We start from the raw sequence: 13,629 nt of genomic DNA, 5'->3' as shown, positions 1-13,629 counted from the left end.
TAAGCTGAACGTGATGCCACTTTTAAAATTATGACAGATGTTCACAATTGTCCGGCTGTGTGGGACGTTTCATCGCAGTTCAACCTACAAAGATACTAAAAACAAACGAAAGGAATTGAAGGCATCTTCTATTATTATTATTATTATTATTATTATTACTGTTATTATTATGCTAGTTTTGAGAACAATATCCTAGGGGCAACCGATAGTTCAAAGACATAAACACTCTATCAAATTTATTGTTCACCGGCTAAATTTTCTTCCGCCCTCCACTTCAAAAATCATATTAAATTATTTTCAACTCTTTTAAATGAAAGGCGTGAAAGCCAAATGAGAAATTTGAAAGAGAAAACTGACAAAAACCCTCTAAATGCGGATCAATCAATCTTTCAATTTTTTTTTTCTACAAGCCCGCCTGTCTACAGAAATATTTTCAAGGACGAGTACTATTCATCCGGGGATTTTCCCTTCAAACGTGGAGGGAAAAGCACCCTGGGAACAAAGTTGCCACCTGGCTACTTGAAAGGATTAAATTTATGTACCAACTTAACAATAGCATCCAGCTCTTTCCATCAGTTAAATACCACCACTCTTTATTAGATGATGTTACAATATGGATCGTTTTCACGTGACGTCATCAAATTCCAAAATCCAAAACTAAAGAGCCACGAAAGTTTTTACCCTTATCAGGCATAAGGAGATCTAAATTCGTGTTTTCCACACAGGTTTTACCTGTAGTAAATTACACTGATATATCTATATGTATTTTTAATTTTTAGTTAGCATATGATGAATGTAGAACTACTCTGTAGAAAAGTCATCATTAAACCGTTATTATTATTATTATTATTATTATTATTATTAGTAATGGTTATAAGCCACTAATAAACATTATTATTAAAATGGTAATAGGACTGAGTGGAGTCCAATTCGGTCGGTTATCATAAGAGTGATAACAAAATCGGACGACCGCGCAGCGGGAGTCCGATTTGTTTATCACGAGTATGATTACAGACCGAATTGGACAGCACGAAGTCTTATTACCAATTAATCATAAAAATTACAATTTCCGAGAAAAGAAGAATAGCCAAGTTATGAAGGAAAGGGAAAAATTGCATTAAAATACCTACAAAGGAGATTTAAACATTCTAAGGCCACCGCGCCTCCTACCGGCAATTAGGTGCCAAAAACACAAAAGCGCACGCACGTAACTACAATTTTCAATGTGATTGACTTCTTGAACTGTCCGATAACAAACTGTCCAATAACAATCTGTCCGATAACAACTTGGCAAGTGAATTAATGAAAATAGGAGCTTTTTAAACCAATTACAATCGAGGAAATTGCAATTTTTATGATTATGATTATGATGATGATGATGATGATAATTATTATTTATATCTGTTTACAAATTTTCAGCTCAATAGCGTGCTTGGTTTGGAAACCAGCCAAGTTTGAAGTTCAGAGTTGTGGCGGTGCGTCACCATGAAGCTGCGACCGAGTTTGTAGAAAAATATACACTTACCTAATGATTTTTAGCCTTTTTAGGAGTTCAAGTATTAGAAAAAGTGCTTGGGTAAATGTTTGTTGCAGTTCAGATAATTTAGGGAGCTTGGGCAAACCACGATGACGACGGCAACGAGAACGTCACTGAACAAAAGGTTTAACGAGCAAAACAATAGCTGCGCACATGTGTTATGAATCTTTGTACATTTCTTTGCCGTCCTCTGCAAAACAAGAACGTGAAATGACCAAGTTCTGCGTCGTCTACGGAACGTTGACGACGACGGCTAATTTTTGGTATTTCCATTTGAAATTGAACGCCGTCGTTGCATATTTAGCTTAAGCAAGTTTTTAGAGCCATTGGCGTACTGAACAGATCTAGACAATCGCGAATTTCACTTGTAAAATAGAAATTCATTTTTTACTAGGCGTCGTCCTCGGCGTCGTCGTCGTCGTTGCTTAAGCTCCCTAATCAGTGGTCTAGATAGCCAAAGTAAGTTTTATATATTTACACTAGTTCACGGAGGTCCACCAACATGGCGGCTCTATTCAGGGCTCTGCAAATTTTCGCAAAACATTTCGATGAATATCTGAAGTTTGGGAAAATGCAGAGACCTACCTAAAACTTGGAGAAGTGCCTTCTTTACTTATCTACTGTAACTTTTCAATTTCTTGACTTTATTCACTGAATAGTTTTCGATTTATATTTTCTTTGCGTGACAGTGAAAACGATCTATTAGTGTCTCATAAACGTTCAATGATTCATGTTATATATGGTTACCATAGTAACAGTTCAACCATTAAGAGCACCATCAATTTTAGACACGAGCTCAATTGCCTCCGCTTTTTATTATGGAATTTTAAATTAAAATTAGCGTCATAGAACGCCACTTTTGCAAAGTTTAAAAAACAAATAAGGGAATAAGGTTGAGAACGAACTTTTAGCTTCGAAAATTTGTTGTAGTTGTTGTCCTGGTGCAAACAAATCAGAGATAAACAATTTTGGAACAAAATGTTCTCATCGGACAGCTTTATTCCATCAATAAACATTTTTATGAACTTATTGTTTACAGGGCATTCCAAAACAGTGCCTTGCTCAAGCCAGTCAGCTTTTTGGCATTGATAACAATGTCGTCATGTCTAATTGTTAATATTTTGTCGGTTCTTCAGTGGTTATGCCGCCTTTTTATATGTTTTATTTAATTCTCACAGCACGAAATAGCAACTTTACTTTTCCGCAAAGCTGCCGTAAAGCTGCCGTAAAGCTCGTATTTACGGAACTTTACGGATCTTTACGATATCGTAAAGTTGAACTTTAAGCGTCTTTACGGGCTTCTGTAAAGACGCATAAGGGGATACATTTACGGAACTTTATCGTATCGTAAAGTTGCGTGAAGCTGTACTTTACTATGTCACTGAATACTGATTTGGCTTTTATCATGTCATAAGTAATTGAAAAATGGCCCAATAACGCGCGGAAGAGCTAATTTAAAAATATTCAAAATCTGATCCTGAAACTACAATGTCGGTACGCTATCAACTTTCGTTATTTAATAATTAGATATGCTTTCTTTTGCGGATTTTATTTTGTCGAATTGTCCGAGAAGATGGTTTATACCGAAAGTGTGTAATGTCCCAGCAGAGTCGCCTTTGAATCTGGCTTTTAATAAAACAAGCACGTTTTACTTCTGATCAATTGTTGATTCGAAATTTACACCAAACGTAAAACAATTTTTTTTAATCCATTCATAAACAGCTGTATTTCTTTGTCTGTAATATCTTCGGCAACATTTTTACTTTTCTCAAAAACGTACTTTCAGCTGTTCTTGTGATATGCCACTATCCTCTCGATCTAAGTTATCAGGAAAAAATATTGGCGTGCAATTTGAATTTCATGTTAATAGCTTTTAGTTGTTTGTCATCTTTAAATTTAAAAGAATGAAACTTTTTTCTACTGTATTTGTTTTTAGTACAGTGGACTCGTTCGATGAACTCACAGTAAACATGCTGGACAAATGTTCGAGAAGAAATAATGAAATTGATAGAACTCTGCTAGAATTGGAACCAAAAAAACTTTTCTTCTTTGAAGTAATATAACATCATGCTTTAGAACGTTTTGCTGAAGACCGCATTATTTTCTACAGAAAAAAAATTCACGTTGATATGGAGAATGTTGTCGTGATGTGGAACCAAATTTTCCCTATGTTTCTATTTCTTCTAGGTCATCTGATTATTTTAAGCAAAGTGACACTTACTTTGTTTTTCACCCATACCACGTTTTAATTTGTAGAGGAAAACAGGGTTTGTACGAATACCGTATATTTGACAAGAAAAGTTTTTCTTTCAAATGAAAGTAAATAAAGGTGCAGACGACGTCAAATGGGTGTTCAATACGCATGCGTTATGGTTGTGTTAAACTTAAACCTCTAAGGATGTTTATCCAAGCTTTCTACAAAGTGTTCTTTTCTTATTTCTGCGAACCAAATGAGCAAACGGTGCAACATATTTCGCAATGCTGTGATTTGTTCAGCGCCTGTTGAATAACGTAGTTCAGTCGGAAAATGCGAGTATATCAGTCCTGGCTAAAATTGTAATTTCCATCTGCCTTGATAACCTCATCAATATCCGCATCAAAGGATGCAAAAGACAACATTGATGGTAAGCGGCGCGCGTGAATTGGCGCTTGTCGCCTTAAGTTAGCCTTAGTCGCAAACGAGCCGTCGAAGAGTTAGCGACATTCGTTAAAATAACAAACAAGGAACTGTACCTTAAATGAAATGGAAATTAACTCTACGGAAAATGATTCCATGTTCTGGAGAAGAAGCGGCGGTGAAGATTTGAATATTGACCTTAGTGCACCTGCAAGAGGATCTCTTATGATTTTTAACATCATTCTCGCCATCTTTGGAAATTTCTTCATCATCCTAACTTACTTACGCAATTTTAAGATGCGAACGAGCACGAACACATTGGTGGTAAGTTTGTGCATTTCAGATATGCTTTCTGCCTTAGCAGACACTCCATTTTGGATCTCGGTTCTCGCTAAAGAGTCTCTTTACTCAAACTTTGTTGTTTGTCGAATTATGCTGTCGTTTGAAGACTTGTTTTTGGTCGCAGCGCTCTTAAACATGTGTGGGATCGCATTGGATCGGTTCATAACGCTCGTTAAAGGACTGAGACGAAAAATGACGAGAAAACGAGCCCGCATAATCGTGTTGTGGTCGTGGATACAGGCCGTGGTTGCCGCGATACCCTGGTGCCTTGCAAGTAGCACATGCGAAAAGCGATGTTATTTGTTGTTTCCTCATATTTACGAACCTGAGATAACTCCTCGAATTATCAACATTATTTTCAAGCTTGCTCATTTGGTCTTGCCGATTTTTGTTATCTACTATGTATTCATTCGTATTCTAAACTCCGTTAGAAGCAGCCGTAGAGTGAACTTAGAAAACAGCTATATTTCTCGCAACAGCAGCGCCGAAAAGTTCGCTGTGGACGCGTATAAACGCTCATCAAAAACAACTATAATCCTATTTACCATGTTTTTGTTTTGTTCACTTCCCTATCTAGGAGTTATGTTTTACTCGATTTTAACGGGAGACCATTTAATGAATTTTAAAAGCGGTTTCGCCGTCTATTTTATTTTGTCACTTAAGCGATCGCTTTTCCCCGCGATTTACATATTCAGGAACAGAATGATTGTTAGCTATTTACAAGAAACGTTCCGGTGTGCAATATGTGGAGGAAGCTCAAAATTGAATTCACGAAATTCATTCGGTTACAACAGCAACAACAATAGCTCTTGTTTTACCATGTTTTGTAGAAGTTCGTGCCGTTCCCGAGTACATCCCACTGTTTACGATGGAGAACATCACCATTTCCCAAAACATCTCGATGTGTACTTTGTGGGAAACGTCAAAGAGACAAAATCCATTATGGAAGATCAGTTTGTTAACATTGTGGCAGTAGAAAGAAAAGAGACTGACTGCGAGGTGCCGAGCGAAAGCAACCATTAACCTTCTTAACAAACTGGTGAATTTAATCTCAGCTAAATAACATAAAATACTCCGTACATCAATAGCGCTCCCCAAAGTAAGGATTTAAAACAAATTTTACAGCAGGAAAATACTTGAGAGACACAAGACCAAGTTATTCTTCTACCGAAGTTAGCAAGTTAAGAAACCTGAGCAAGTCTCGATATACTGATGTTATTTTGCTGCTCTCGACTGACACCAGTGCAGTATTTAATTATGAGTCGCTTGGTGGGCATTGTGATTTGGCAAGTTGTTAACCTCAAAATCTGTTCGCTTTATAATTTTAGTGTTAGATGATATCCACGATATTTCAGTAGTCTAAGAATAATACTCGTTAAATCAATTCTCTTTCGTGCCTATTTATTTGACTTAACAAGGAAATGGAGTTGATGCTTAAAAGCAAAAGAAGTATCTACAGACCCGATATATACTCTATCTAGGACAGACACACTGAATTATCTGGTTTTCAGGGCTAGATTCTCATTGTCGAATAAAATAGAATTTACGCTTTGTTTCACTTGAAAACATCTGGAAGTATATGTGTTGTTTCCTACTTAACAACAGAGATGGCTGCTGTCTTCTTCGACTAAATTAAACGTTGTTATTCTGTAGTTCACAGGCTATCAAAAGAAATATTTCATTTCGCACTACTGAAGTATTTTGAACTAAAAGTCTTTTGAATTAATGGTGTTGGAAATGAAGCATGAAGTCTGAGGGATCAGGTTTCCATAAGTACTGCACAATGGGTATTATAAATTTCTTGGAAAAGTGATATTCAACATCTGCTGAAGGAGATAAATGATTCATTTCTTTTAGCAAACAGAATAAAATAAATGTTTTTTCTTTCTCATGAATGATTAGAAATTAGAAACATTGCTGTAACCTAAACTCTAGCGGGTTCTTCAGTTACATGTCGCAGATTCATCTTTCTTGAAATACGAATTGTGCTAAAGTATTGCGAAATAAACATGAATACTATAATTTGGCTTAGCGTTTATCTTTCGCCGGGTTTATATTTTCAGTCCTTTCGATTGCTTGGATAGCAAAAGAAGTCAACTTTTAGAAATTAAGCGGAAATTCAACAGCGCACAATTCGACCTGTTTAATTTATGTAGAAAGAAACCCTGCAGCTGCTTTTACGATTGAGATGTGTATTTCCGGTTTCATGGTTTTGCTACCGTTTAGTTCTTTTCTCTTTTCTGTTGTCTTAGTCATCGCTTCTGTTGATCAAATCTATTTTTCGTCATCTTCGTTTTCAGTCGCTAGTCCATCCAAATGATATACGACACTACATATCTACTAACTGAAAGGATTTGACGATGGCAGCGAAATGTCAATGACACAGCCACCGCTGAAGTTTTACCTGCACGTGTGCCAACAATTTTGACAGTTGGATAAATAATCCCTCGGAAAATCAGAATATTTTTAATCTTTGGGAATAAATAATTGAAACATCGATGTCTTTATGCCATTTTTTTATTATTTTTTTTTTTTAATACGGCTGCGTTTCCACATCAGATTCGGAATTAATCTAACAAGGAACTCCTAATTTCTATTTTAAAAGTTGCCGCAGGAAAATGCTAAGTTTTAATTGAAAAACATTTTGGCGCTGGCGGAAACACAACATTTCCTCATCGATCAAACCTTAACTCATTAGACTTTCTCATTCGAACTCGCAAAAATGAGTCAGCATTGAGTTAATTTTTATTCAGAATATGTAAAGAGTGTAGATATTAACTACACCGCTTCTGTCACCAGCACTCGCCCTAGCTACACTCGCGTACTGTGTAGAATGTTAGTGAAAATGAAAAAAACAGGAATTATTATACACTCTATTTTTATAAACATACAGTTTACACGGACAATATCGAGGCTGAAATTTGCGAAATTTCAAGAATATCTTAAGAATATCTTGAAAAGAATATTTTTTGTGTGTGTTGAAAATTTGTAAATACAATTCAACACATGTATGTTTTCAACTAAACCAAACAAAATTCTGCCTTTCTCTAAACAGCAAAACTAGACAAAAATCAACAAAAACAGCATTAGCCCTTTGTTCGATGCTAATGATATTTCTGCATGAAGTAGTGTGTCTCTTATCAGGCTTTAATGCCTGCAGTCTGGCTCCATAATTACTTAAACGGCATAAACGTCAAACCGAAAATAATTTAAAAAGCTAATAATATTCACGAGAAAATGTTAAGCCCAAAGTCGGCAGAAAAATAAGAATAATCAGCCTGCCAGGGAAAAAAACAATATTTCATCTTGAGTCATTCGCAAACATTAAGACATCGAGAGCTCTGCAAGGCGTCGCACTAGTTTGCTGGAGAGATAGGTAGACGACAATAGAAACGAATCGTTTGGGATAAATGGCCACAAATGTGACGAGTTTAATTGAAACTAAGGTTACAAACAAAGATTAAAATCTCTTCAGGAAAGGTGAGGTTAAAACTTTTGCCACCAGTAAAAACTAAAGTAAAATACTATATTAGATATGTTGACAGTCTGCGGGTCGGTGACCGGGGCGGTGGAGGGAAAAAGAACAAATAAGTCTGAACGCTAAAAAGAAGAAAAGTTCTCCTTGCGATGATGGCAATAGTAGTAAGGGGCCGCGTGTACGAGATAGCCAACCTTTTGTACTTAACTTTGACACGCGCCCATTTTTCATTGGACAGGAGACTTCCATTGTTACCAGATTAGAGCAAAACCTGCAAACTGATAAGGCATAGGACATGCCTCGCGATAAAATAAGATTATACTTTCTTTTATTGGCATAATGTTTGTTTTCTTTTTTTTTTTTTTAAAGTGAATGATTCAAGTTTTTAAACCACGTGGACTAATCTATATTTCATTCAATATAACTGGGTGCCTTGATCAATAAGGCTTGATAGTGACTTTTATTTTACGCCAATAAGTCTTTGCACTCCTCATTGTTTTCACTGTGGTGTTGCCTATTAAGTAGGTCTGAGCCGGTTTCGCTGAAAATTGCAGCAAGAGGTACCAGTATAACGTAAGTCTAGTCCTGGTGTCTGTCTTGAAATTCCTGTTATGTGGACAGTGACCTCTTTTACTCCCTTGCGGTGACCATGAAATTAAACTTTGTCAATCATGGCAACAGTATAATACAGTAATGCATGCATGCCCTGCAAGTTAATAAATTCTGTTCATTTTGTGTCAAGCACACGTCATGGTTATTTTAAGGATCGGTTAACTCCAGTAATTCAATTACCTTACAGAGGTTCATAAATGGATTAGGCTTTCGCTTAAGTCACTTATTTAGCGCTAACTAGGAGCATTCTATGATTAACACTGATTGTTAATCCATTTCATTTGATAGCGCTATTGTTGACTAGAGCAAGACACTCAGAAGAATAAGCGAGTAAATGGGTTGTGACCAGTGAGAACAAGAAGAGAAAAACAATGAAAAGGATTAAGTGAAACAAAATGGCGTGATCCTCTTTGGAATTCCGTAGTTTCTCTTTTGTCAGACTTTTAACGCCAGACTGCTTGCATGAAGATGAACGTTGCAAAAGATAAGGTGACATTTCCTAAAACTAATATGGACGCGCGTGAACATTTTATCAAATCATCTCTCCTTTGTACGTAATGCACCACAAGAACAGCTATATCTGGATGTTCCGTTCATTCGGTTAAGGACTGTGCAGTGATTGTAAGGAGGCGTGGGTTGCACGTTGAGTTCTTAGATTAATACTGAGAGCAATGCTGAGAAATGGCTGTTTAATGGCATACTTGTGGGTGTGCACTTACTGAGAGTTGTAAGTCCACTTTCACTAACATGATTAATGTATTTGTCTTGGAAAAGATAACTTCCACCCACACTTTGAGAGCGCAACTTTACTTCCAGCCCACCACCTCTTGTGTAGTGTTTTACTATCATGCCCCCACCCCTGTCCCGTTCTGACTCCATTCTTCCTATTCTGCTGATTATTGTACAGTACATTCCTTTTATGTGTTCGCCTAACCGCGCGTGTGTAGATTACGAATTATTGCCTTTTCGTGCCGTTTTCAAGACGTGCTGTCTGATGTCATACAATGAAAAATTGTTATTGAATACTCATTCGTGAAATAAAGTAAATAAACGACATATTTAATTAAGTAGGAAGTAATTTGCATCTTAATAAAATGCAGCAAAAAGCCGACACATCAGCAACACGCTTGTGGCTACTGAATGACGGAGTGTCGTCTAAGGCAACCTATCATCTATTTTATTTTCTCTTTGAAATGTCTACTGTTATCCAGCTGGTCGATTATTTTGTACGGTCTTTACTGAAATGAAGTAATTTGAGTACGCGTTTTAATATGCAGATTGGGTGTCACTTAAATGAAGGCTACATAACAGTCAGAACAACATATTTCTTTTGTGTGTTTGAAAGGCCATACGGGATCCAGTTTGATTTCAGCTTTCTCTCGCATTTTCTAACAAAAGTCTAACATAATGGGAAAGCAGCGACAAGTCAAATTGCAAGCATATCAACACCTTATGGGTTCCACTCAGAATATTTACCGGATTTCGACAATGGCCGTCTCTGAGAGATTGCCTTCAATAATCTAAGCAATTTCTGGGTTACTTTTTACGCCATTGACTGTTTGATTTAGTCACTAAGAAGTGATGCAACATGTTCCCGGAGTAATGTCATGGAAAATGTCTGCTTAACTAAGGTTTCTGTTTTCGTCAAAGTATCTTCCTGAATTTTCCTTTTGTTTCAGTTTGGTGAATCGTACGGCAGTAGAGCCTGAAAAACAGTTTTTCTTGTTCATAAAAGAGTCCAAACTGATGTATCTTACGTTAACAGAGCCGTATGTTGGGTTTTGTGTTTGGACATCTCTAAATGTCGAGCTAAAAAAAGAGTGCTTATAGTGGACACAAACTTTCCCGGGTTTGTTTTCTTCTTTCTTCGTTTTTTCAACTTCAGCCTCCATATCAAGATTCTTCTCCGATGTTGTTTAATACTAGATAAAAACAATTCGAACGATATCAAAAATTGTTGAAAAACACAATCGAAAATTACTAGTATGGTTGGTTAACGTTCTCTGTTTGACAAAGACAAAGCAAAACGGGTAGTTTTCTCGAGTTAATAACCCTAGGGCGTCTGCCTGTTATTGTCCAAATTACAACATAACTAAAGGATAAATTTTAATCGTATCCTTTAGTTAAAATTCATTATTTTTTCGATGGGTATAACTGGAAAAAGCGCTTCACGAACACTTCCTGCATCAAAATCTTACACTTTAATTGGTTAGATTTATAATGAAAATAATTTTAAAACGTGATATTAAAAGAAACTTCTTCGATTTAACAGCTCGTTACGTAAGCGTCAAATCAATATTTGTAAAGATTTCATCATCATTGTAGATTTTGAGCGCATCAAACACAGGCTAGTTTTGCCAGATAAGACTTCATAAATAACCTTCAAATAACCCGTAAAACAATGATAGAGTTCATTTCGATTTTAAAAATCTTGATACGATTTTCGTCATTGTTATTTTAGCAGGGAACGTTTGAATACCTTATCGATTCGTGCTTAAATAATATGGAAATATGTCGTTAAAGCTACTAGCAAGACGAGGTTTTAAAAAGGAAAAAGAGAATTAAAATTCACAGCAGGTCAACCTTCAAATACGTACCGAGGAAATAAGACGTCGAAATGAAAGATTTCATTTCCACTTCAGGGCAAAAGATTAAGAGACAATCGAAACAATTAGTTAATTTTTAGAACCATTGTATAGTTCCTTTTATTCAGATTAACTTTTCGTTTCCTTCGAAACGTTTTTAATTAGCTCAATACAGCAATAGAATGCACCAAGGTTCATCGACTTAGTTTGTTGCAGACAAAACAACTTCTTCAAGGAAGCCTGTTGTTCTTGAGAAATAAATATGTTGATTAAAATAGTTCGCTATGAATATTTTGATTATATTTTAACTTAATGGGGTCTTTTGTCGTTAAAATAAAAGATACTATAACCACAATTCCTTCAACGTATGTCATTTGTAATGTTAAATGGTTTTACTTGTCACTAATATTATAATACGCTGAACAGAAATCACAGGTATTCCTTTTGTTACAGATTTATAGTTTGAGCATTTTTTCTTTCGCGTGCTTCAGTATTTTTTACGATTAGTTTGATTAGTTTGCAGCTGGCAATCTAGCTTTGTTTCACGTGGACCGTTCGGGGACAAGTTCCTGTAAAAATTACCTTCTGACGAGATAATTTTTATTCATGATACCTAATTTATGCTTTAGTGAACACCATGAGACTTCTGTTCACAAATTCCCTCTCTGAATTAAGGCTTCTTCATTGTTAGCTTCATTTCTTTTGCACCACAAACCTGGAGGGCAAACGTCTGGCACCCTAACATTGGCCTCTACTTCTCTTTTTAAAGCGCACCAAAGACCGGTGGGACAGTTTTGTCTTTTGGCCTTCCTCTGTTCTACGAAGATATCGGCATCTCTCGGCACACTTCGCTTGCACCATAAGCCAGGAGGACATTGCCCTAAGGTCTCTGTATTCTCGTAACCTTCTTGTCTTTTAGTAGAACATCGTAAACCGTTTGGACAGTTGTCTGCGACGTCTTTCAGTTCCATGTCCTCGCCATCGCTAACAATGGTATTTTTCTTACACCATAATCCTGGTGGACATTGTTCTAATGTTTCTGAGTTCTCATATCCTGCTTCTCTCTTGGAGGTGCACCACAAACCAGTTGGACATTCTTCAAATTTAGAGATATCTGTTTCTTGAAGTGCGATATGGTCGTCTTCACGTTTCGCTTTTCTTTTACACCACTGACCCGTTGGACATTGGCTTACGGTTTCAGAATTCTCGTATCCTTCTTCCCTTTTCATGCTACACCATAAACCAGTAGGGCATTGATATTCTTCTCTTTTCTTGTTTGCTCGTTTTGTAAAGGAGCGTGGGCGCGTCTGGATTCTATTTCGCTTACACCACAAACCAGGAGGGCAATCTTCTAAAGTGTCGGAACTTTCAAAACCAAGTTCTCGTTTCGGGGAGCACCATAATCCAATCGGACAGTTTTCGTTGCCTTCATCTAATTCATTTTCTTGGGGCAACTTGGTAGATAAGTCGTCGTTTTTGCGTTCACTGTTTCCGCAATTAAAACCTGGCTGACAGACTATATTCGCTCTCTTCGGATCATTACGTTTCTTCACACATCGAAGAGCAGGCGGACACTGATAAGGTAATTTTCTGGTTGTCCTCTCAGCTCTTTTTCTCTCACATGTGGGATCCCCAGCAGGACAGAGAGCCGTTCGAGCCAAAACCTCAAGACTGCGTTTAAAACCAGCCAACTGCGTCTCTCGTGCAACGTTCGTAATAAGTCTTTCGTTCTTAGCTTTCCTTCCCTGTCTTAAAATCTTAGTGTTAATTTTGTATTCACAATTCATGCTTCTAGCGCATGGCTTCAGATTATCTATGCTTACATCCGTCTCACCGTCACACGCTTCACCGTCTTTACACTTCCTATCCGGTTGAATCGTCTTTGACCTTCCATCAGAGTGGCGCAGTTCGCGAGAGAGTTCCTCCAAAACACTGGTGGATCGCGTCAGGGAATCTCTTTGGATACCAATTTCCGCTTTTTCTACCAGTCGTGCCTCGTTAATTTGACAACTGAGTAGAAATAACAGAAGAACTCTGAAGACGAACACTGCCATCGTGTCGGCGTAAAAGGTTCTAGCCTCTCTGAAACTTTTGTCCTTTTAACGATGAAAGTCCAACCAAATCGACGCGACGCGTTCTCTCGATAGGGTTTCGAGGACGTAACTAACAGTTAGAGGTCTAAAATGTCTTCTTTTATACCTAAAGCATTCCGGAAAACACCAAACTGTTTACCTGTTTTTCACCTGTTCCCTGATTGTGCCACGTTTCCTATTGCCCACGAATAGTGCCAGTTTTGATGGAACCAACCCGTAATCGGCTTTCCTTTGAAAAAACAAATATAGCTAATCTTGAATTCAGCTCTTAGTCTTTGCAATTTTAGAAAACCCGCAAATGATTGAGGTTAAGATTTTCAACGCTTAATAAGATAACAAAGAACAATAACATGTCTTATTTTTCT

At 37.0% G+C, this 13,629-nt stretch overlaps 2 protein-coding genes across 2 annotated transcripts; one reads left to right on the top strand and one right to left on the bottom strand.

Moving 5' to 3' along the window:
• Window positions 1–3,920: 3,920 nt before the first annotated feature.
• LOC145484182 (histamine H2 receptor-like) lies at window positions 3,921–7,407 on the top strand. Its single transcript, XM_081462817.1, has one exon. The coding sequence runs from the start codon at window positions 4,281–4,283 to the stop codon at window positions 5,517–5,519; it is 1,239 nt and encodes a 412-aa protein (XP_081318943.1). The 5' UTR covers window positions 3,921–4,280; the 3' UTR covers window positions 5,520–7,407.
• A 3,894-nt stretch (window positions 7,408–11,301) lies between these two features.
• LOC145484173 (uncharacterized) lies at window positions 11,302–13,425 on the bottom strand. The gene has a single exon (XM_081462805.1). The coding sequence runs from the start codon at window positions 13,223–13,225 to the stop codon at window positions 11,822–11,824; it is 1,404 nt and encodes a 467-aa protein (XP_081318931.1). The 5' UTR covers window positions 13,226–13,425; the 3' UTR covers window positions 11,302–11,821.
• Between the last annotated feature and the right edge of the window lie 204 nt (window positions 13,426–13,629).

The sequence above is a fragment of the Orbicella franksi genome, chromosome 1 (genome assembly GCF_964199315.1).
Source record: "Orbicella franksi chromosome 1, jaOrbFran1.1, whole genome shotgun sequence".
NCBI classification, from domain to species: Eukaryota; Metazoa; Cnidaria; class Anthozoa; order Scleractinia; family Merulinidae; genus Orbicella; species Orbicella franksi.
The sequence above is the reverse complement of the archived record's forward strand: the minus strand, read 5'-3'. Positions and strand labels throughout refer to the sequence as shown.